Source organism: Scomber scombrus, unplaced genomic scaffold (genome assembly GCF_963691925.1).
Source record: "Scomber scombrus unplaced genomic scaffold, fScoSco1.1 SCAFFOLD_369, whole genome shotgun sequence".
NCBI lineage: Eukaryota > Metazoa > Chordata > Actinopteri > Scombriformes > Scombridae > Scomber > Scomber scombrus.
Genome location: NW_026910653.1, coordinates 1 through 22,065, shown reverse-complemented (window position 1 = coordinate 22,065; position 22,065 = coordinate 1). Strand labels below are relative to the sequence as shown.

General features: G+C 44.8%; 1 protein-coding gene across 1 annotated transcript; it reads right to left on the bottom strand.

Moving 5' to 3' along the window:
• Nucleotides 1-16,064: 16,064 nt before the first annotated feature.
• On the bottom strand, nucleotides 16,065-21,836 carry LOC133977164 (adenomatous polyposis coli protein-like; the record flags this gene model as incomplete). The annotated part of the gene is given in 1 exon segment (XM_062415296.1): nucleotides 16,065-21,836. A coding segment is annotated over 1 exon segment (4,928 nt), but the record flags the coding sequence as incomplete, so codon positions are not given.
• Between the last annotated feature and the right edge of the window lie 229 nt (nucleotides 21,837-22,065).

The window sequence follows — 22,065 nt, the reverse complement described above, 5'->3', positions numbered from 1 at the left end:
GTCTCTGTTTAACTCTCTTCTCTCTCATTGTCTCTGTTTACTCTCTCTCTCTATCATTGTCTCTGTTTAACTCTCTCTCTCTATCATTGTCTCTGTTAACTCTCTCTCTCTATCATTGTCTCTGTTTAACTCTCTCTCTCTATTCATTTGTCTCTGTTTAACTCTCTCTCTCTCTATCATTGTCTCTGTTTAACTCTCTCTCTATTCATTGTCCTCTGTTTAACTCTCTCTCTCTATCATTGTCTCTGTTTAACTCTCTCTCTCTATCATTGTCTCTGTTTAACTCTCTCTCTCTATCATTGTCTCTGTTTAACTCTCTCTCTCATCATTGTCTCTGTTTAACTCTCTCTCTCTATCATTGTCTCTGTTTAACTCTCTCTCTCTATCATTGTCTCTGTTTAACTCTCTCTCTCTATCATTGTCTCTGTTTAACTCTCTCTCTATCATTGTCTCTGTTTAACTCTCTCTCTCTATCATTGTCTCTGTTAACTCTCTCTCTCTATCATTTGTCTCTGTTTAACTCTCTCTCTCTCCTTCATTGTCTCTGTTTAACTCTCTCTCTCTATCATTGTCTCTGTTTAACTCTCTCTCTCTCTATCATTGTCTCTGTTTAACTCTCTCTCTCTATCATTGTCTCTGTGTTAACTCTCTCTCTCTATCATTGTCTCTGTTTAACTCTCTCTCTCTATCATTGTCTCTGTTTAACTCTCTCTCTCTCTATCATTGTCTCTGTTAACTCTCTCTCTCTATCATTGTCTCTGTTTAACTCTCTCTCTCTCATTGTCTCTGTTTAACTCTCTCTCTCATCATTGTCTCTGTTTAACTCTCTCTCTCCATCATTGTCTCTGTTTAACTCTCTCTCTCTATCATTGTCTCTGTTTAACTCTCTCTCTCTATCATTGTCTCTGTTTAACTCTCTCTCTCTATCATTGTCTCTGTTTAACTCTCTCTCTCTATCATTGTCTCTGTTTAACTCTCTCTCTCCCATCATTGTCTCTGTTTAACTCTCTCTCTCTATCATTGTCTCTGTTTAACTCTCTCTCTCTATCATTGTCTCTGTTTAATCTCTCTCTCCATCATTGTCTCTGTTTAACTCTCTCTCTCCATCATTGTCTCTGTTTAACTCTCTCTCTCTCTATCATTGTCTCTGTTTAACTCTCTCTCTCTATCATTGTCTCTGTTTAACTCTCTCTCTCTCCATCATTGTCTCTGTTTAACTCTCTCTCTCCATCATTGTCTCTGTTTAACTCTCTCTCTCTATCATTGTCTCTGTTTAACTCTCTCTATCATTGTCTCTGGTTTAACTCTCTCTCATCATTGTCTCTGTTTAACTCTCTCTCTCTATCATTGTCTCTGTTTAACCTCTCTCTCTCATCATTGTCTCTTTAACTCTCTCTCTCATCATTGTCTCTGTTAACTCTCTCTCTCTCATCATTGTCTCTGTTTAACTCTCTCTCTCCATCATTGTCTCTGTTTAACTCTCTCTCTCTATCATTGTCTCTGTTTAACTCTCTCTCTCTATCATTGTCTCTGTTTAACTCTCTCTCTCTATCATTGTCTCTGTTTAACTTCTCTCTCTATCATTGTCTCTGTTTAACTCTCTCTCTCTATCATTGTCTCTGTTTAACTCTCTCTCCATCATTGTCTCTGTTTAACTCTCTCTATCATTGTCTCTGTTTAACTCTCTCTCTCCATCTTGTCTCTGTTTAACTCTCTCTCTCTCTATCATTGTCTCTGTTTAACTCTCTCTCTCTCCATCATTGTCTCTGTTTAACTCTCTCTCTCTCATCATTGTCTCTGTTAACTCTCTCTCATCATTCTCTTTAACTCTCTCTCTCTATCATTGTCTCTGTTTAACTCTCTCTCTCTATCATTGTCTCTGTTTAACTCTCTCTCTCTATCATTGTCTCTGTTTAACTCTCTCTCTCTATCATTGTCTCTGTTTAACTCTCTCTCTCTATCATTGTCTCTGTTTAACTCTCTCTCTCCATCATTGTCTCTGTTTAACTCTCTCTCTCCATCATTGTCTCTGTTTAACTCTCTCTCTCCATCATTGTCTCTGTTTAACTCTCTCTCTCTATCATTGTCTCTGTTTAACTCTCTCTCTCTATCATTGTCTCTTGTTTAACTCTCTCTCTCTATCATTGTCTCTGTTTAACTCTCTCTCTCCATCATTGTCTCTGTTTAACTCTCTCTCTCTATCATTGTCTCTGTTTAACTCTCTCTCTCATCATTGTCTATGTTTAACTCTCTCTCTCCATCATTGTCTCTGTTTAACTCTCTCTCTCTATCATTGTCTCTGTTTAACTCTCTCTCTCTATCATTGTCTCTGTTTAACTCTCTCTCTCTCTATCATTGTCTCTGTTTAACTCTCTCTCTCCATCATTGTCTCTGTTTAACTCTCTCTCTCCATCATTGTCTCTGTTTTAACTCTCTCTCTCTATCATTGTCTCTGTTTAACTCTCTCTCTCTCTATCATTGTCTCTGTTTAACTCTCTCTCTCTATCATTGTCTCTGTTTAACTCTCCTCTCTCCTATCATTGTCTCTGTTTAACTCTCTCTCTCTATCATTGTCTATGTTTAACTCTCTCTCTCCATCATTGTCTATGTTTAACTCTCTCTCTCCATCATTGTCTCTGTTTAACTCTCTCTCTCCTTTCATTGTCTCTGTTTAACTCTCTCTCTCCATCATTGTCTATGTTTAACTCTCTCTCTCCATCATTGTCTCTGTTTAACTCTCTCTCTCCTATCATTGTCTATGTTTAACTCTCTTCTCTCTCATCATTGTCTCTGTTTAACTCTCTCTCTCCATCATTGTCTCTGTTTAACTCTCTCTCTCTATCATTGTCTCTGTTTAACTCTCTCTCTCTCTATCATTGTCTCTGTTTAACTCTCTCTCTCTATCATTGTCTCTGTTTAACTCTCTCTCTCTATCATTGTCTCTGTTTAACTCTCTCTCTCTATCATTGTCTATGTTTAACTCTCTCTCTCCATCATTGTCTATGTTTAACTCTCTCTCTCCATCATTGTCTCTGTTTAACTCTCTCTCTCCATCATTGTCTATGTTTAACTCTCTCTCTCTATCATTGTCTATGTTTAACTCTCTCTCTCTAATCATTGTCTATGTTTAACTCTCTCTCTCCATCATTGTCTCTGTTTAACTCTCTCTCTCATCATTGTCTCTGTTTAACTCTCTCTCTCCATCATTGTCTATGTTTAACTCTCTCTCTCTCTATCATTGTCTCTGTTTAACTCTCTCTCTATCATTGTCTCTGTTTAACTCTCTCTCTCTATCATTGTCTCTGTTTTAACTCTCTCTCTCCATCATTGTCTCTGTTTAACTCTCTCTCTCATCATTGTCTCTGTTTAACCTCTCTCTATCATTGTCTCTGTTTAACTCTCTCTCTATCATTGTCTCTGTTTAACTCTCTCTCTCCATCATTGTCTCTGTTTAACTCTCTCTATCATTGTCTCTGTTTAACTCTCTCTCTCTATCATTGTCTCTGTTTAACTCTCTCTCTCTATCATTGTCTCTGTTTAACTCTCTCTCTCTCTATCATTGTCTCTGTTTAACTCTCTCTCTCTATCATTGTCTCTGTTTAACTCTCTCTCTCATCATTGTCTCTGTTTAACTCTCTCTCTCTATCATTGTCTCTGTTTAACTCTCTCTCTCTATCATTGTCTCTGTTTAACTCTCTCTCTCCATCATTGTCTCTGTTTAACTCTCTCTCTCTCTATCATTGTCTCTGTTTAACTCTCTCTCTCTCTATCATTGTCTCTGTTTAACTCTCTCTCTCTTCATTGTCTCTGTTTAACTCTCTCTCTCCATCATGTCTGTTTAACTCTCTCTCTATCATTGTCTCTGTTTAACTCTCTCTCTCTATCATTGTCTCTGTTTAACTCTCTCTCTCTCCATCATTGTCTCTGTTTAACTCTCTCTCTCTATCATTGTCTCTGTTTAACTCTCTCTCTCTATCATTGTCTCTGTTTAACTCTCTCTCTCCATCATTGTCTCTTGTTTAACTCTCTCTCTCTATCATTGTCTCTGTTTAACTCCTCTCTCCATCATTGTCTCTGTTTAACTCTCTCTCTCTATCATTGTCTCTGTTTAAACTCTCTCTCTCCATCATTGTCTCTGTTTAACTCTCTCTCTCTATCATTGTCTCTGTTTAACCTCTCTCTCTCTCTATCATTGTCTCTGTTTAACTCTCTCTCTCCATCATTGTCTCTGTTTAACTCTCTCTCTCTATCATTGTCTCTGTTTAACTCTCTCTCTCTATCATTGTCTCTGTTTAACTCTCTCTCTCCATCATTGTCTCTGTTTAACTCTCTCTCTCCATCATTGTCTCTGTTTAACTCTCTCTCTCTATCATTGTCTCTGTTTAACTCTCTCTCTCTATCATTGTCTCTGTTTAACTCTCTCTCTCCATCATTGTCTCTGTTTAACTCTCTCTCTCTATCATTGTCTCTGTTTAACTCTCTCTCTCTATCATTGTCTCTGTTTAACTCTCTCTCTCCATCATTGTCTCTGTTAACTCTCTCTCTCTATCATTGTCTCTGTTTAACTCTCTCTCCATCATTGTCTCTGTTTAACTCTCTCTCTCTATCATTGTCTCTGTTTAACTCTCTCTCTCTATCATTGTCTCTGTTTAACTCTCTCTCTCTCTATCATTGTCTCTGTTTAACTCTCTCTCTCTCTCTATCATTGTCTCTGTTTAACTCTCTCTCTCTCTATCATTGTCTATGTTTAACTCTCTCTCTCTCTATCATTGTCTCTGTTTAACTCTCTCTCCATCATTGTCTATGTTTAACTCTCTCTCTCTCTATCATTGTCTCTGTTTAACTCTCTCTCTCTATCATTGTCTCTGTTTAACTCTCTCTCTCCATCATTGTCTCTGTTTAACTCTCTCTCTCTCTATCATTGTCTCTGTTTAACTCTCTCTCTCTATCATTGTCTCTGTTTAACTCTCTCTCCATCATTGTCTCTGTTTAACTCTCTCTCTCTATCATTGTCTCTGTTTAACTCTCTCTCTCTATCATTGTCTCTGTTTAACTCTCTCTCTCTATCATTGTCTCTGTTTAACTCTCTCTCTCCATCATTGTCTCTGGTTAACTCTCTCTCTCTATCATTGTCTCTGTTTAACTCTCTCTCTCCATCATTGTCTCTGTTTAACTCTCTCTCTCCATCATTGTCTCTGTTTAACTCTCTCTCTCTATCATTGTCTCTGTTTAACTCTCTCTCTCCATCATTGTCTCTGTTTAACTCTCTCTCCATCATTGTCTCTGTTTAACTCTCTCTCCATCATTGTCTCTGTTTTAACTCTCTCTCTCTATCATTGTCTCTGTTTAACTCTCTCTCTCTATCATTGTCTCTGTTTAACTCTCTCTCCATCATTGTCTCTGTTTAACTCTCTCTCCATCATTGTCTCTGTTTAACTCTCTCTCTCATTGTCTCTGTTTAACTCTCTCTCTCTCTCTCATTGTCTCTGTTTAACTCTCTCTCTCCATCATTGTCTCTGTTTAACTCTCTCTCTCCATCATTGTCTCTGTTTAACTCTCTCTCTCTATCATTGTCTCTGTTTAACTCTCTCTCTCTATCATTGTCTCTGTTTAACTCTCTCTCTCTCTATCATTGTCTCTGTTTAACTCTCTCTCTCTATCATTGTCTCTGTTTAACTCTCTCTCTCTATCATTGTCTCTGTTTAACTCTCTCTCTCTATCATTGTCTCTGTTTAACTCTCTCTCTCTATCATTGTCTCTGTTTAACTCTCTCTCTCTATCATTGTCTCTGTTTAACTCTCTCTCTCTCTATCATTGTCTCTGTTTAACTCTCTCTCTATCATTGTCTCTGTTTAACTCTCTCTCTCTCTATCATTGTCTCTGTTTAACTCTCTCTCTATCATTGTCTCTGTTTAACTCTCTCTCTCTCCATCATTGTCTCTGTTTAACTCTCTCTCTCCATCATTGTCTCTGTTTAACTCTCTCTCTCCATCATTGTCTCTGTTTAACTCTCTCTCTCCATCATTGTCTCTGTTTAACTCTCTCTCTCTATCATTGTCTCTGTTTAACTCTCTCTCTCTATCATTGTCTCTGTTTAACTCTCTCTCTCCATCATTGTCTCTGTTTAACTTTTTCTTTTACTCTCTCTCTATCATTCTCTGTTTAACTCTCTCTCTCATCATTGTCTATGTTTAACTCTCTCTCTCTATCATTGTCTCTGTTTAACTCTCTCTCTCTATCATTGTCTCTGTTTAACTCTCTCTCCTATCATTGTCTCTGTTTAACTCTCTCTCTCTCTATCATTGTCTCTGTTTAACTCTCTCTCTCTATCATTGTCTCTGTTTAACTCTCTCTCTCTATCATTGTCTCTGTTTAACTCTCTCTCTCTATCATTGTCTCTGTTTAACTCTCTCTCTCTATCATTGTCTCTGTTAACTCTCTCTCTCTCTATCATTGTCTCTGTTTAACTCTCTCTCTCTATCATTGTCTCTGTTTAACTCTCTCTCTCTATCATTGTCTCTGTTTAACTCTCTCTCTCTATCATTGTCTCTGTTTAACTCTCTCTATCATTGTCTCTGTTTAACTCTCTCTCTCTCTATCATTGTCTCTGTTTAACTCTCTCTCTCCATCATTGTCTCTGTTTAACTCTCTCTCTCTCCATCATTGTCTCTGTTTAACTCTCTCTCTCTCTATCATTGTCTCTGTTTAACTCTCTCTCCATCATTGTCTATGTTTAACTCTCTCTCTATCATTGTCTCTGTTTAACTCTCTCTCTCCATCATTGTCTCTGTTTAACTCTCTCTCTCTCTATCATTGTCTCTGTTTAACTCTCTCTCCATCATTGTCTATGTTTAACTCTCTCTCCATCATTGTCTCTGTTTAACTCTCTCTCTCTATCATTGTCTCTGTTTAACTCTCTCTCTCCATCATTGTCTCTGTTTAACTCTCTCTCTCTCTATCATTGTCTCTGTTTAACTCTCTCTCTCTATCATTGTCTCTGTTTAACTCTCTCTCTCTCTATCATTGTCTCTGTTTAACTCTCTCTCCATCATTGTCTATGTTTAACTCTCTCTCCATCATTGTCTCTGTTTAAACTCTCTCTCTCTATCATTGTCTCTGTTTAACTCTCTCTCTCCATCATTGTCTCTGTTTAACTCTCTCTCTCTCTATCATTGGTCTCTGTTTAACTCTCTCTCTCCATCATTGTCTATGTTTAACTCTCTCTCTCTCTATCATTGTCTCTGTTTAACTCTCTCTCTCCATCATTGTCTATGTTTAACTCTCTCTCTATCATTGTCTCTGTTTAACTCTCTCTCTCTATCATTGTCTCTGTTTAACTCTCTCTCTCTATCATTGTCTCTGTTTAACTCTCTCTCTCTATCATTTGTCTCTGTTTAACTCTCTCTCTCCATCATTGTCTCTGTTTAACTCTCTCTCTCTCTATCATTGTCTCTGTTTAACTCTCTCTCTCTATCATTGTCTCTGTTTAACTCTCTCTCTCTATCATTGTCTCTGTTTAACTCTCTCTATCATTGTCTCTGTTTAACTCTCTCTCTCTCTATCATTGTCTCTGTTTAACTCTCTCTCTCTATCATTGTCTCTGTTTAACTCTCTCTCTCCATCATTGTCTCTGTTTAACTCTCTCTCTCTCTATCATTGTCTCTGTTTAACTCTCTCTCTCTATCATTGTCTCTGTTTAACTCTCTCTCTCCATCATTGTCTCTGTTTAACTCTCTCTCTCCATCATTGTCTCTGTTTAACTCTCTCTCTCTATCATTGTCTCTGTTTAACTCTCTCTCTCCATCATTGTCTATGTTTAACTCTCTCTCTCCATCATTGTCTCTGTTTAACTCTCTCTCTCCATCATTGTCTCTGTTTAACTCTCTCTCTCCATCATTGTCTCTGTTTAACTCTCTCTCTCTATCATTGTCTCTGTTTAACTCTCTCTCTCCATCATTGTCTCTGTTTAACTCTCTCTATCATTGTCTCTGTTTAACTCTCTCTCTATCATTGTCTCTGTTTAACTCTCTCTCTCTATCATTGTCTCTGTTTAACTCTCTCTCTCCATCATTGTCTCTGTTTAACTCTCTCTCTCCATCATTGTCTCTGTTTAACTCTCTCTCTCCATCATTGTCTCTGTTTAACTCTCTCTCTCCATCATTGTCTCTGTTTAACTCTCTCTCTCTATCATTGTCTCTGTTTAACTCTCTCTCTATCATTGTCTCTGTTTAACTCTCTCTCTCCATCATTGTCTATGTTTAACTCTCTCTCTCCATCATTGTCTCTGTTTAACTCTCTCTCTCTATCATTGTCTCTGTTTAACTCTCTCTCTCTCTATCATTGTCTCTGTTTAACTCTCTCTCTCTCCATCATTGTCTCTGTTTAACTCTCTCTCTATCATTGTCTCTGTTTAACTCTCTCTCTCTATCATTGTCTCTGTTTAACTCTCTCTCTCCATCATTGTCTCTGTTTAACTCTCTCTCTCCATCATTGTCTCTGTTTAACTCTCTCTCTCTATCATTGTCTCTGTTTAACTCTCTCTCTCTATCATTGTCTCTGTTTAACTCTCTCTCTCCATCATTGTCTCTGTTTAACTCTCTCTCTCTATCATTGTCTCTGTTTAACTCTCTCTCTCTCTATCATTGTCTCTGTTTAACTCTCTCTCTCCATCATTGTCTCTGTTTAACTCTCTCTCTCCATCATTGTCTCTGTTTAACTCTCTCTCTCTCTATCATTGTCTCTGTTTAACTCTCTCTCTCTATCATTGTCTCTGTTTAACTCTCTCTCTCTATCATTGTCTCTGTTTAACTCTCTCTATCATTGTCTTTGTTTAACTCTCTCTCTCTATCATTGTCTCTGTTTAACTCTCTCTCTCTCTATCATTGTCTCTGTTTAACTCTCTCTCTATCATTGTCTTTGTTTAACTCTCTCTCTCTATCATTGTCTCTGTTTAACTCTCTCTCTCTCTATCATTGTCTCTGTTTAACTCTCTCTCTCTATCATTGTCTCTGTTTAACTCTCTCTCTCTCTATCATTGTCTCTGTTTAACTCTCTCTCTCTATCATTGTCTGTACCCCCCCTCTCCTGTTTAACCTCTCTCTCTCTATCATTGTCTCTGTTTAACTCTCTCTCTCTCTATCATTGTCTCTGTTTAACTCTCTCTCTATCATTGTCTCTGTTTAACTCTCTCTCTCTATCATTGTCTCTGTTTAACTCTCTCTCTCTATCATTGTCTCTGTTTAACTCTCTCTCTCTATCATTGTCTCTGTTTAACTCTCTCTCTCCATCATTGTCTCTGTTTAACTCTCTCTCTCTATCATTGTCTCTGTTTAACTCTCTCTCTCTATCATTGTCTCTGTTTAACTCTCTCTCTCCATCATTGTCTCTGTTTAACTCTCTCTCTCTATCATTGTCTCTGTTTAACTCTCTCTCTCCATCATTGTCTCTGTTTAACTCTCTCTCTCTCTATCATTGTCTCTGTTTAACTCTCTCTCTCTATCATTGTCTCTGTTTAACTCTCTCTCTCTCTATCATTGTCTCTGTTTAACTCTCTCTCTCTATCATTGTCTCTGTTTAACTCTCTCTCTCCATCATTGTCTCTGTTTAACTCTCTCTCTCTATCATTGTCTCTGTTTAACTCTCTCTATCAATTGTCTCTGTTTAACTCTCTCTCTCCATCATTGTCTCTGTTTAACTCTCTCTCTCTATCATTGTCTCTGTTTAACTCTCTCTCTCTATCATTGTCTCTGTTTAACTCTCTCTCTCTCTATCATTGTCTCTGTTTAACTCTCTCTCTCTATCATTGTCTCTGTTTAACTCTCTCTCTCCATCATTGTCTCTGTTTAACTCTCTCTCTCTATCATTGTCTCTGTTTAACTCTCTCTCTCTATCATTGTCTCTGTTTAACTCTCTCTCTCTATCATTGTCTCTGTTTAACTCTCTCTCTCCATCATTGTCTCTGTTTAACTCTCTCTCTCTCTATCATTGTCTCTGTTTAACTCTCTCTCTCTATCATTGTCTCTGTTTAACTCTCTCTCTCTATCATTGTCTCTGTTTAACTCTCTCTCTCTCTATCATTGTCTCTGTTTAACTCTCTCTCTCTCTATCATTGTCTCTGTTTAACTCTCTCTCTCTATCATTGTCTCTGTTTAACTCTCTCTCTCTATCATTGTCTCTGTTTAACTCTCTCTCTCTATCATTGTCTATGTTTAACTCTCTCTTCTCCATCATTGTCTCTGTTTAACTCTCTCTCTCTCCATCATTGTCTCTGTTTAACTCTCTCTCTCTATCATTGTCTCTGTTTAACTCTCTCTCTCTCTATCATTGTCTCTATTTAACTCTCTCTCTCTCTATCATTGTCTCTGTTTAACTCTCTCTCTCTCTATCATTGTCTCTGTTTAACTCTCTCTCTCTATCATTGTCTCTGTTTAACTCTCTCTCTCTCTATCATTGTCTCTGTTTAACTCTCTCTCTCTATCATTGTCTCTGTTTTAACTCTCTCTCTCTATCATTGTCTATGTTTAACTCTCTCTCTCCATCATTGTCTCTGTTTAACTCTCTCTCTCTCATCATTGTCTCTGTTTAACTCTCTCTCTCTATCATTGTCTCTGTTTAACTCTCTCTCTCTCTATCATTGTCTCTATTAACTCTCTCTCTCTCTATCATTGTCTCTGTTTAACTCTCTCTCTCTCTATCATTGTCTCTGTTTAACTCTCTCTCTCTATCATTGTCTCTGTTTAACTCTCTCTCTCTATCATTGTCTCTGTTTAACTCTCTCTCTCTATCATTGTCTCTGTTTAACTCTCTCTCTCTATCATTGTCTCTGTTTAACTCTCTCTCTCTCCATCATTGTCTCTGTTTAACTCTCTCTCTCTATCATTGTCTCTGTTTAACTCTCTCTCTCCATCATTGTCTCTGTTTAACTCTCTCTCTCTATCATTGTCTCTGTTTAACTCTCTCTCCATCATTGTCTCTGTTTAACTCTCTCTCTCTATCATTGTCTCTGTTTAACTCTCTCTCTCCATCATTGTCTCTGTTTAACTCTCTCTCTCTATCATTGTCTCTGTTTAACTCTCTCTCCATCATTGTCTCTGTTTAACTCTCTCTCTCTATCATTGTCTCTGTTTAACTCTCTCTCTCTCCAATCATTGTCTCTGTTTAACTCTCTCTCTCTATCATTGTCTCTGTTTAACTCTCTCTCTCTATCATTGTCTCTGTTTAACTCTCTCTCTCTATCATTGTCTCTGTTTAACTCTCTCTATCATTGTCTATGTTTAACTCTCTCTCTCCATCATTGTCTCTGTTTAACTCTCTCTCTCTATCATTGTCTCTGTTTAACTCTCTCTCTCTATCATTGTCTCTGTTTAACTCTCTCTCTCTCATCATTGTCTCTGTTTAACTCTCTCTCTCTATCATTGTCTCTGTTTAACTCTCTCTCTCTATCATTGTCTCTGTTTAACTCTCTCTCTCTATCATTGTCTCTGTTTAACTCTCTCTCTCTATCATTGTCTCTGTTTAACTCTCTCTCTCTCTATCATTGTCTCTGTTTAACTCTCTCTCTATCATTGTCCTCTGTTTAACTCTCTCTCTCTTATCATTGTCTCTGTTTAACTCTCTCTCTCTCTATCATTGTCTCTGTTTAACTCTCTCTCTCCATCTTGTCTCTGTTTAACTCTCTCTATCATTGTCTCTGTTTAACTCTCTCTCTCTCTATCATTGTCTCTGTTTAACTCTCTCTCTCTCTATCATTGTCTCTGTTTAACTCTCTCTCTCCATCATTGTCTCTGTTTAACTCTCTCTCTCCATCATTGTCTCTGTTTAACTCTCTCTCTCCTCTATCATTGTCTCTGTTTAACTCTCTCTCTCTATCATTGTCTCTGTTTAACTCTCTCTCTCCATCATTGTCTCTGTTTAACTCTCTCTCTCTATCATTGTCTCTGTTTAACTCTCTCTCTCTCTATCATTGTCTCTGTTTAACTCTCTCTCTCTCTATCATTGTCTCTGTTTAACTCTCTCTCTCTCTATCATTGTCTCTGTTTAACTCTCTCTCTCTATCATTGTCTCTGTTTAACTCTCTCTCTCTCTATCATTGTCTCTGTTTAACTCTCTCTCTCTCTATCATTGTCTCTGTTTAACTCTCTCTCTCTCCATCATTGTCTCTGTTTAACTCTCTCTCTCTCTATCATTGTCTCTGTTTAACTCTCTCTCTCTATCATTGTCTCTGTTTAACTCTCTCTCTCTATCATTGTCTCTGTTTAACTCTCTCTCTCTCTATCATTGTCTCTGTTTAACTCTCTCTCTCTATCATTGTCTCTGTTTAACTCTCTCTCTCTATCATTGTCTCTGTTTAACTCTCTCTCTCTCTATCATTGTCTCTGTTTAACTCTCTCTCTCTATCATTGTCTCTGTTTAACTCTCTCTCTCTATCATTGTCTCTGTTTAACTCTCTCTCTCCATCATTGTCTCTGTTTAACTCTCTCTCTCTCTATCATTGTCTCTGTTTAACTCTCTCTCTCTCTATCATTGTCTCTGTTTAACTCTCTCTCTCTATCATTGTCTCTGTTTAACTCTCTCTCTCTCTATCATTGTCTCTGTTTAACTCTCTCTCTCTATCATTGTCTCTGTTTAACTCTCTCTCTCTCTATCATTGTCTCTGTTTAACTCTCTCTCTCTATCATTGTCTCTGTTTAACTCTCTCTCTCCATCATTGTCTCTGTTTAACTCTCTCTCTCTATCATTGTCTCTGTTTAACTCTCTCTCTCCATCATTGTCTCTGTTTAACTCTCTCTCTCTCTATCATTGTCTCTGTTTAACTCTCTCTCTCTATCATTGTCTCTGTTTAACTCTCTCTCTCTATCATTGTCTCTGTTTAACTCTCTCTCTCTATCATTGTCTCTGTTTAACTCTCTCTCTCCATCATTGTCTCTGTTTAACTCTCTCTCTCTATCATTGTCTCTGTTTAACTCTCTCTCTCCATCATTGTCTCTGTTTAACTCTCTCTCTCTATCATTGTCTCTGTTTAACTCTCTCTCTCTATCATTGTCTCTGTTTAACTCTCTCTCTCTATCATTGTCTCTGTTTAACTCTCTCTCTCTATCATTGTCTCTGTTTAACTCTCTCTCTCTATCATTGTCTCTGTTTAACTCTCTCTCTCCATCATTGTCTCTGTTTAACTCTCTCTCTCTATCATTGTCTCTGTTTAACTCTCTCTCTCCATCATTGTCTCTGTTTAACTCTCTCTCTCTATCATTGTCTCTGTTTAACTCTCTCTCTCTCCATCATTGTCTCTGTTTAACTCTCTCTCTCTCTATCATTGTCTCTGTTTAACTCTCTCTCTCTATCATTGTCTCTGTTTAACTCTCTCTCTCTATCATTGTCTCTGTTTAACTCTCTCTCTCTATCATTGTCTCTGTTTAACTCTCTCTCTCCATCATTGTCTCTGTTTAACTCTCTCTCTCTATCATTGTCTCTGTTTAACTCTCTCTCTCCATCATTGTCTCTGTTTAACTCTCTCTCTCTATCATTGTCTCTGTTTAACTCTCTCTCTCTCTATCATTGTCTCTGTTTAACTCTCTCTCTCTCTATCATTGTCTCTGTTTAACTCTCTCTCTCCATCATTGTCTCTGTTTAACTCTCTCTCTCTATCATTGTCTCTGTTTAACTCTCTCTCTCCATCATTGTCTCTGTTTAACTCTCTCTCTCTCTATCATTGTCTCTGTTTAACTCTCTCTCTCTATCATTGTCTCTGTTTAACTCTCTCTCTCTATCATTGTCTCTGTTTAACTCTCTCTCTCTATCATTGTCTCTGTTTAACTCTCTCTCTCCATCATTGTCTCTGTTTAACTCTCTCTCTCTATCATGGTCTCTGTTTAACTCTCTCTCTCTATCATGGTCTCTATTTAACTCTCTCTCTCTATCATTGTCTCTGTTTAACTCTCTCTCTCCATCATTGTCTCTGTTTAACTCTCTCTCTCTCTATCATTGTCTCTATTTAACTCTCTCTCTCCGTCTCTCATCACTCAGGGTGATTCTGGCGGCAGTCTGGTGAAGAGTGATGTTCTGGTTGGAGTCACTGTTGGTGGTCACGCTGCTGACAGTAAAACTTACTTCATGGACGTCTGTGCTTACAGGCAGTGGATTAAAGATAAAACTGGTATTAAGTAACTGAGCAGTTTATCCATGACTGTAACACTGTGTGAAATAAAGAGATGATAAATCTCCCTAACAGCATCAATGTGTTTCTGTGTGTTATTGAGCATCGTGCAGACGGGTAACAGACTCATTGTCCGATGCTTTCAACATCAGCCTGGATCTCAGTATGTGAGGAAGCTGATGATGATGATGATGATGAGTCATAATTAAATGTTTATGCACTTTAGATTATAGAGAACAATTACTGATATGAAGCAAATAAGAGGCGTCATTTAAGTTATTTTGTTCCTTTAGTTTACTAATGGCGCCTGTTCCACTACAGCTCGACTCGCCTCGGTTCTTTTTGCGTTTCCATCAGGGATAGTACCTGGTACCTGCTGCTCCATCAGGGATAGTACCTGGTACCTGCTGCTGCTCCATCAGGGATAGTACCTGCTGCTCCATCAGGGATAGTACCTGGTACCTGCTGCTCCATCAGGGATAGTACCTGGTACCTGCTCCTCCATCAGGGATAGTACCTGGTACCTGCTGCTCCATCAGGGATAGTACCTGGTACCTGCTGCTCCATCAGGGATAGTACCTGGTACCTGCTCCTCCATCAGGGATAGTACCTGGTACCTGCTGCTCCTCCATCAGGGATAGTACCTGGTACCTGCTCCTCCATCAGGGATAGTACCTGGTACCTGCTGCTCCATCAGGGATAGTACCTGGTACCTGCTGCTCCATCAGGGATAGTACCTGGTACCTGCTCCTCCATCAGGGATAGTACCTGGTACCTGCTGCTCCATCAGGGATAGTACCTGGTACCTGCTGCTCCATCAGGGATAGTACCTGGTACCTGCTCCTCCATCAGGGATAGTACCTGGTACCTGGTACCTGCTGCTCCATCAGGGATAGTACCTGGTACCTGCTCCTCCATCAGGGATAGTACCTGGTACCTGGTACCTGCTGCTCCATCAGGGATAGTACCTGGTACCTGCTCCTCCATCAGGGATAGTACCTGGTACCTGCTCCTCCATCAGGGATAGTACCTGGTACCTGCTGCTCCATCAGGGATAGTACCTGGTACCTGCTCCTCCATCAGGGATAGTACCTGGTACCTGCTCCTCCATCAGGGATAGTACCTGGTACCTGCTGCTCCATCAGGGATAGTACCTGGTACCTGCTGCTCCATCAGGGATAGTACCTGGTACCTGCTGCTCCATCAGGGATAGTACCTGGTACCTGCTCCTCCATCAGGGATAGTACCTGGTACCTGCTCCTCCATCAGGGATAGTACCTGGTACCTGCTGCTTGCAGCGAGTAACGCACTTCCGGTCACAAAATAAAACACCCGTTGACTTTTATTATTAAGAAAACCATAACTATAGAATTGGTGCTTTTATTTTGAAAACAGGAAGCGAACATACCCTCGCTGTAGCTAACTTGATCTGTGACGTTTGTATTTTGGGTTTTCATAAGTTCTGTTGCATCTTGGGTAATGTGAGTGAGTAGTCAGCTGTTGATGCATACTCTAGCAAACCATCCGGGAACTTCTCATACTCTAAATCACACACTTCAAATGACGTCAGAGTTAGTATAGTAGTAGGACAGGTTTTGAACACAGCCATTATTTCCTTTTTTTTTTTACTTCATCATTTTTCATCATGTTTTGATTTGAATAGTTTGCAGCTATGATTTAACAGGACTGTAATAAAGACTCTTCGTGTCTGTTGCACTTCCTGCTAACGGTCACCAAAATAAAACATCTTCAACCTTTGAAAGTTTCCTGTCCCTTACAAAATAAAAGAACCTTTTCTGTTATACAGAAATAAGAGTCGTCATTATTGAACAGAACAAACAGGAAACTAACACCTCACATATTTCACAATAAAACTCAATCATGAAAATAAAACCAACCACAGTTTGCACCTAAACGTTTAAACTTTATTGTTCATGTTTAAACTTTATTGTTCATGTTTAAACTTTATTGTTCATCATCTGTTTAACATTTCGACTCGTTTTCCTCCAACAGTGAAAAGTTACAGCCGTCAATAAAACCAGAAACTTTTTGGCAAAAATCAACTTTTCTTTTAAATTATGTGCTTCAAAGTTAAAAGTTAAAAGGTTTTACAGCAATAACTTACGTTTTACAGTGTTATTTGTTTCCAAGGCGACAGAGCAGGAAAGTTTCCCCCAAATAAAAAGAAGATTTGTTCTAAAAACAAACTTTTTGCTTTAAGACGAAAAAAATGATTCAAAATAAAAAAAACTCATGAAAAATGTCAGTTTAATGGAAAAAACTTAAAATGATTTAAATCGCTCAGACTGAAGGATTAATATTTTAATATTTTAATGTTTTAGTGTTTTTGTGTTTTTGTGTTTTTAGAACAAACTTCTTGAAAATAAAACCATGAAACGTGAAACAGAACGAGCTCAGACGCTACGCTAGCAGAAACATCGTTATCATCGTCGTCGTTATGTCACCATGGTAACGGTCAGTTAGGTGGGGGCGGGGCCATGCGGGGTGACAGGCAGAGGGGGCGGGGCTAAGCGCTACACATTTTAGTGGTATAAAAAACATAAAAAGTTCATCTGTGAAGAAGCTTGACTGACAGGTGACAGGAGCCAATGAGAGGGGAGGAGGGAGGCGAGGGGGCGGGGCTAGCACTTAAATACAGACTCACTTCCTGTACAGTCCACAAACACTGACGTCATATTTACACGTCCTCCACTCTGTGTCCCGGCTGCGGCGGCCATTTTGTGTCCTGTTTCTTTTCACACCGACGTAACGATGTACGAGCCGCGCTCGCCGCCGCTGCCGCCGCCTCCCTCTCCCTTCGGCTCCCGCTTCTTGGTGACGGGCGTGGGGATGAGGGAGGGCCGGGTGGGCGTGGTGGAGGAGGACGTGGTGGTGGTGGGCGTTACCGTGGTGATGACCTCAGCGCTGCTCTTCCTGGGGCTCGGCGTGTAGTTGAAGGGGCTGACGCGAGCCGCTACGGCGCCGCTGCGCTGCTGCCCGCGCGCCTGCTGCTGCGCTTGCTGCTGCGCTTGCTGCTGCGCTTGCTGCTGCGCCTGCTGCTGCGCCTGCTGCTGCGGCCGCTCTGGCGGCGGCGGCTTCTCATCGAGGCTCTCGCAGCTGCGGCGCAGGTTGAGGTTGGATGACGAAGACGAGGTGGAGGAGGGGATCTTACTGGGGACGGGGCTGTCGATGACGGGCGGGGCGTTGGCGGCGGTGGGAGAGCGAGCCGAACAGGAAGAGGAGGAGCGCGGGTTGTTGACGGGACAGTCCTCCAGACGCACCCACACGTCCTCCGGCTGCTCGCCGCCGCTCCTCCCGGCCGACTCGCCGCTCTTCGCCTTCCTCCACGTCCCTTTGGAGCGGGCGGCGCCCTCCTCCTCGCTCCGCCCCTTCTCGCTGGACTCCGACGAGGCTGACAGCACCGAGGACGAGCTTCCCGTCCGCTTCCACGTCCCCACGCGCGGTAACGAGGTCGAGTGTTTGCCGCCGTTTCCTCCGCCGCCGCCGTTCTCCCGCTTCCAGGTGCCGGTGCGGCTGAAGCGCGATGACGTCACTTCCTGTGGCCGTGACGGACTCTCGGAGTGGGAGCGGTTGATGTCGTGTCTCTTGCTGCTCGCCGGCAGCGGTGTATCGGGGCTGGTGGGAGACTCGGCGGCGGCGGCGGCGGACTCCTCCAGCTTCCTCTTCAGCGTGGGACTCGGAGCTTCCTTGATGAAGGTCGACTGGCGGACGAGCGCCGGCTTCTCCGTCTCCTTTGGCTTCTTGGAGCCGACTCTCGACGCAGACTCGCTCCTCGGGATGCCGGCGCCGCTCCTCGCCGCCCCGCTCTGTTTGGCCGGTCTGGAGGTTGACGACGACGCGCTTCCTGGAGACGCCGTGCGAGGCAGCTGCGACAGCTTTCCTGCTTTCTGATTGGCTGCCGAGGAGCGCGAGGGGGTGGAGTCCCGTGACGACGCCCCTCTGTCGGCGCCGTCACTGCTTCCTGGAGCTTTAGCCGCGGCGGCCGCTCGGGGCTTGCTGCGGCCCCTGGCGGCCGGCTCCCTCGGCTTCCCCGTGATCAGGCTCCTGTAGACTTTCTTCCCGCCTCGCAGCGCCTTCGCCGCCTCTTCCTCTTCCTCCTTCTTCTTGGCCTCCAGCGTGCTGCGCTCTCCCGGCTTCAAGATCTTCGCCCCTCGCTTCAGCGCCTCCTCCTTCTCCCCCTGCTCTTCTTCGTCTGCGTTGTTGTTGGGCGTCGGCAGGCGGAACGGCGAGCCGACGGATTTGAGCGACAGAACCGAGTCGGAGTCGGAGGACGGCTGGCGGGACAGAGACGAGGCGGCGGCGGCAGCGTTCAGACTGCTGACGATGCAGTTGGCGCCTTCTTGGATGGCCTTCCAATCAAAGGACTCTGAGTCAGGGGAGGCGGGGCTTCGAGGTGCCTCTGACGGCTGCTCTTCGGCCAGAATGTTGTCGTCTGATTTGGGAACAGGAAGCGTGGCGGGGGCGGCGGCGGAGGCTTTCTTCTTCTTCTTGGGCATGGCGGAACTGATGCACTCCTGCAGGAGGTCGTCCTCCGAGTCGATGCTGAGCGAGCTGAGCGACGAGTTCCTGGAGAAGCAGACGGGCGTGTCCTCCACGTGGAACGCTTTGGGGGCGTAGCAGCTGGCGGCGGGTGGGCGGGGCTTCGACTCTGCCTGCGGCGGCTGGGGCGGGGACTTGGCTTTGCCTCCATCTTGTTTTTCGGGTGGCGGCGGGGCGAACTCCTTGTTGTTATTCTCTTGGTCGATGTCGCTGAGCGAACTGAGCGAGGAGTTCCTGGAGAAGCAGACGGGCGTGTCCTCGATGGAGAACTTCTGCTGCTCGTCTGGCGGATTAGAGGGAAGTTTGGTTCGAGGGAAAACCGCCGCCGTCTGCTGCTTCCTCTTCCTGCCTTCTTCTTCTTTTGTTTTCTTCTCCTCTTCGTCCTTCTCCGCGCCGCCGTCTTCTTCATCGAAGTCGAGCGAGCTCAGCGAGTCGTTGCGTGAGAAGCAGCAGGGGGTGCCCTCGATGGGCGTGTAGTGGCGAGGAGAGTCGAAGGCGAATCCCGGTTTTGCTTTGGCGGCTGTGGCGACGCTGTACGGCGCCCGCTGAGGCATCGGCTTCACCGGCGACGTCGGTTTCTTCTTCTGCTGCTGCGGGCCCAGTGGAGGCGGGACGGGGGGAGGGAGCGGGGGAGGAAGGGGCGGGGCTTGGAGGTGCTCGCCGTTAGCCGCTCTGACGGGCTTCCTGGGTTTGGCTTTGGGCATGGCGGCGCTGATGCACTCCGCCAGGATGTCGTCACCGTTCTCGCCCTCAGGAAGTCCCGCTCGCCTCCTCTGGGTGGCGCCGGGCGGAGCCGCAGGCGTGACGGCTTGCGCCGCCTCCTCGTTGGGCGGCGAGTCGATGGTCAGGTCGCTGAGCGAGGTGGCGGTGGAGAAGTTGAGCGGCGTTCCCTCCACGCAGTAAACTCTCGGCACTTCCTCCGGCGGGGGTGGCGCCATGTCCTTCCTCTGCTGTGATTGACCGCGGTTCTGAGGCGGGAAGAGCTTGTAGACAGGAAGCTGGCTCGGTTTCCGCGGCGCCGCCGCCTGTTGCTGTTTCTTTGGTTTCCGTGACGACTTGGGCATGGCCATGTCGATGCACGCCGCCAGGATCTCGATGTCGTCATCGTCGTCTGATTCGTCGAGGACCTGTTTCTCCTCCTCCTTCCTCTCCTCCCTCCCTCCATGTGCCTCCTCCTCCTCCTCCTCTTTCTTCTTCATCTCTGCCGCGATGTACGGCTCGTCCAGACTGAGCGCGCTCAGACTGGAAGCTCGAGAGAAGCCGTGCGGCGTGCTCTCGGTAGCGAAGTGCAGCAGGACGTCGGCGCTGCTCTCTTCTTCGTGTTTCTTCTTGGACTTTTCTTCTTCTTTAATCTTCTGTGCCGGCGGCTGCAGCGGCGGCGTTTTGGCGCGGCTCGGTGGCATCGTCTGGCCTGGGCTGTCGGGCAGGTCGCTGGGGCTCACCACGCCGCTCGGCACGCCGCTGCACGGCTCGCTGGAGCGCACGGAGCTGGCGATGGAGGAGGTGGAGAAGCTGTCGAGGGAGCTGACGGACGTGCAGCGGCTGAACATCAGTGGCGTCTCCTGAGCGTACGGCTGCTCCGGAGGACTTTTAGGAGTCCTGGCGCCGGACGATGAAGTCACATTATGGTGGTGGTGATGGTGGGCGTGGCCGTGATGGTGGTGATGACCTCGCCTTCCTCGTGCAGAGGGAGCGGCGGCGGCGGCAGCAGCAGCGGCAGCAGCAGCGGTCTGGCTCTCCGCCTCCTTCTGCTGCCGCTGCTCGTCCTTCTCGCTGACAGGAAGTGTCGGGTAGTTGTTGCCGCCATTGCCGACGACGCTCCCGCCTCTCCTCTTCCTCCCGATGACATCACCGTCCTCATCTTCCTCCTCTGACGACAGCGAGGACAGCGAGCTGCCTCTGGAGAAGCAGATGGGCGTGTCCTCCACGCAGTATGTCTGTGTCATTTCCTGGTTGCTTTTTGGCACCGCCCGATTGGCCGGGGGAGGAGGGGGGCGGGGCTTGCTGCCGGAGGAGGCCGGTGGGGGGGGCAACGAGGCGGCGGTGCTTTCTTCTGGTTTGAACAAAGTCTTACGAGGAGCATCGGCGCCGTATTTCAGGCTGTAGTCAATCGGCTGCTCGCTCGCCGTGTCGCCACTGTAGTTTGATGTTGCCGTGACGACAACGTAGCGCGACGGCGGTACAGACATCATACGCCCGCCGCTTGTCGCAGAGTCGCCGGCGTCATTTCTCCTCCTCAGCCGGACGTCCTGCTCGTCGTCTTCGTCGCTCTCGATGCCGCCACGGTGACTCGGGCTCTGCCTCCCAGAGTTCAGCTGTTCGTCAGAGTACTTGAGGCTGTAGTTGATGGGCGTGTCCAGCTCGGCGCCGTCGTCATCGGCCATATGGTTGGCGCTACGGATCTTGTGCGCCAGGTCTGCGGGGTACTTCCTGTAGACGCAGCACCTGTTGGCTCCGCTCTCGTCTGACGAGTAGAACGGCTCTGAGGACGACGGTTTGGTTTTGCCGCGGTTGCCGTAGCCGTCGGCGCTCGTCACGCTGTTGAGGCTGTCGCTGGACGCTCGCACGCTGGGCGAGAACACCGGCCGGGCGTACGGCGCCTCCTCGCTCGGCCTCTTCGCCCCGTCTCCGTTCTTCGGACTCGACAGCACGGGCGTGATGGCGTACGAGCGCGTCGTGCTTCCTCCTCCTGCGCCGGCGCCGTTGCAGCCCCGCCCCTTCCTGTGAGCCGCCTTGGGGCTCAAGTTGTCGATGTTGTCGAAGGTCTCGGACAGCTGCTGGGCGTCCAGCTCCTCGATCAGCGCCTTCTGTTTGCGGGCGTGCAGCGACGGGGCGCCGGCGCCCGGCGACACCACGCTGGTGTCCTTGTAGCGCGCCGGCCGGTTGGCCATCAGGTTGCGCAGGGCGGCGGCGCTGCCCATGGCGATCATCTTGTGGCGGGAGTGGATGAGATTGCGCAGCATGCCCACGGCGCCCAGCTCCCATAATGCCTCCTGATCTTTGGCGTCGCGTGCCGACAGGTTCCAGAGCGTCCCGCAGGCGTTGGACACGATGGTCAAACTGTGAGACTTCAGATGCTGCAGCAGAGTCGGCAGGCAGCCGTGGTCACGAAGGATCTGCCTGTAGACGACACGCAAGGAAACATTAACCAACAGGAGAGGAGGACATGAGAAGAGAGGAGGGGAGAGGAGAGGAGGGGAGAGGAGAGGAGAGGAGAGGAGAGGAGACGAGAGGAGAGGAGAGGAGAGGAGAGGAGAGGAGAGGAGAAGAGAAGAGAAGAGAAGAGAGGAGAGGAGGACGAGAAGAGAGGAAGGGAGGACTTGAGAAGAGAGGAGGGGAGAAGAGAAGAGAAG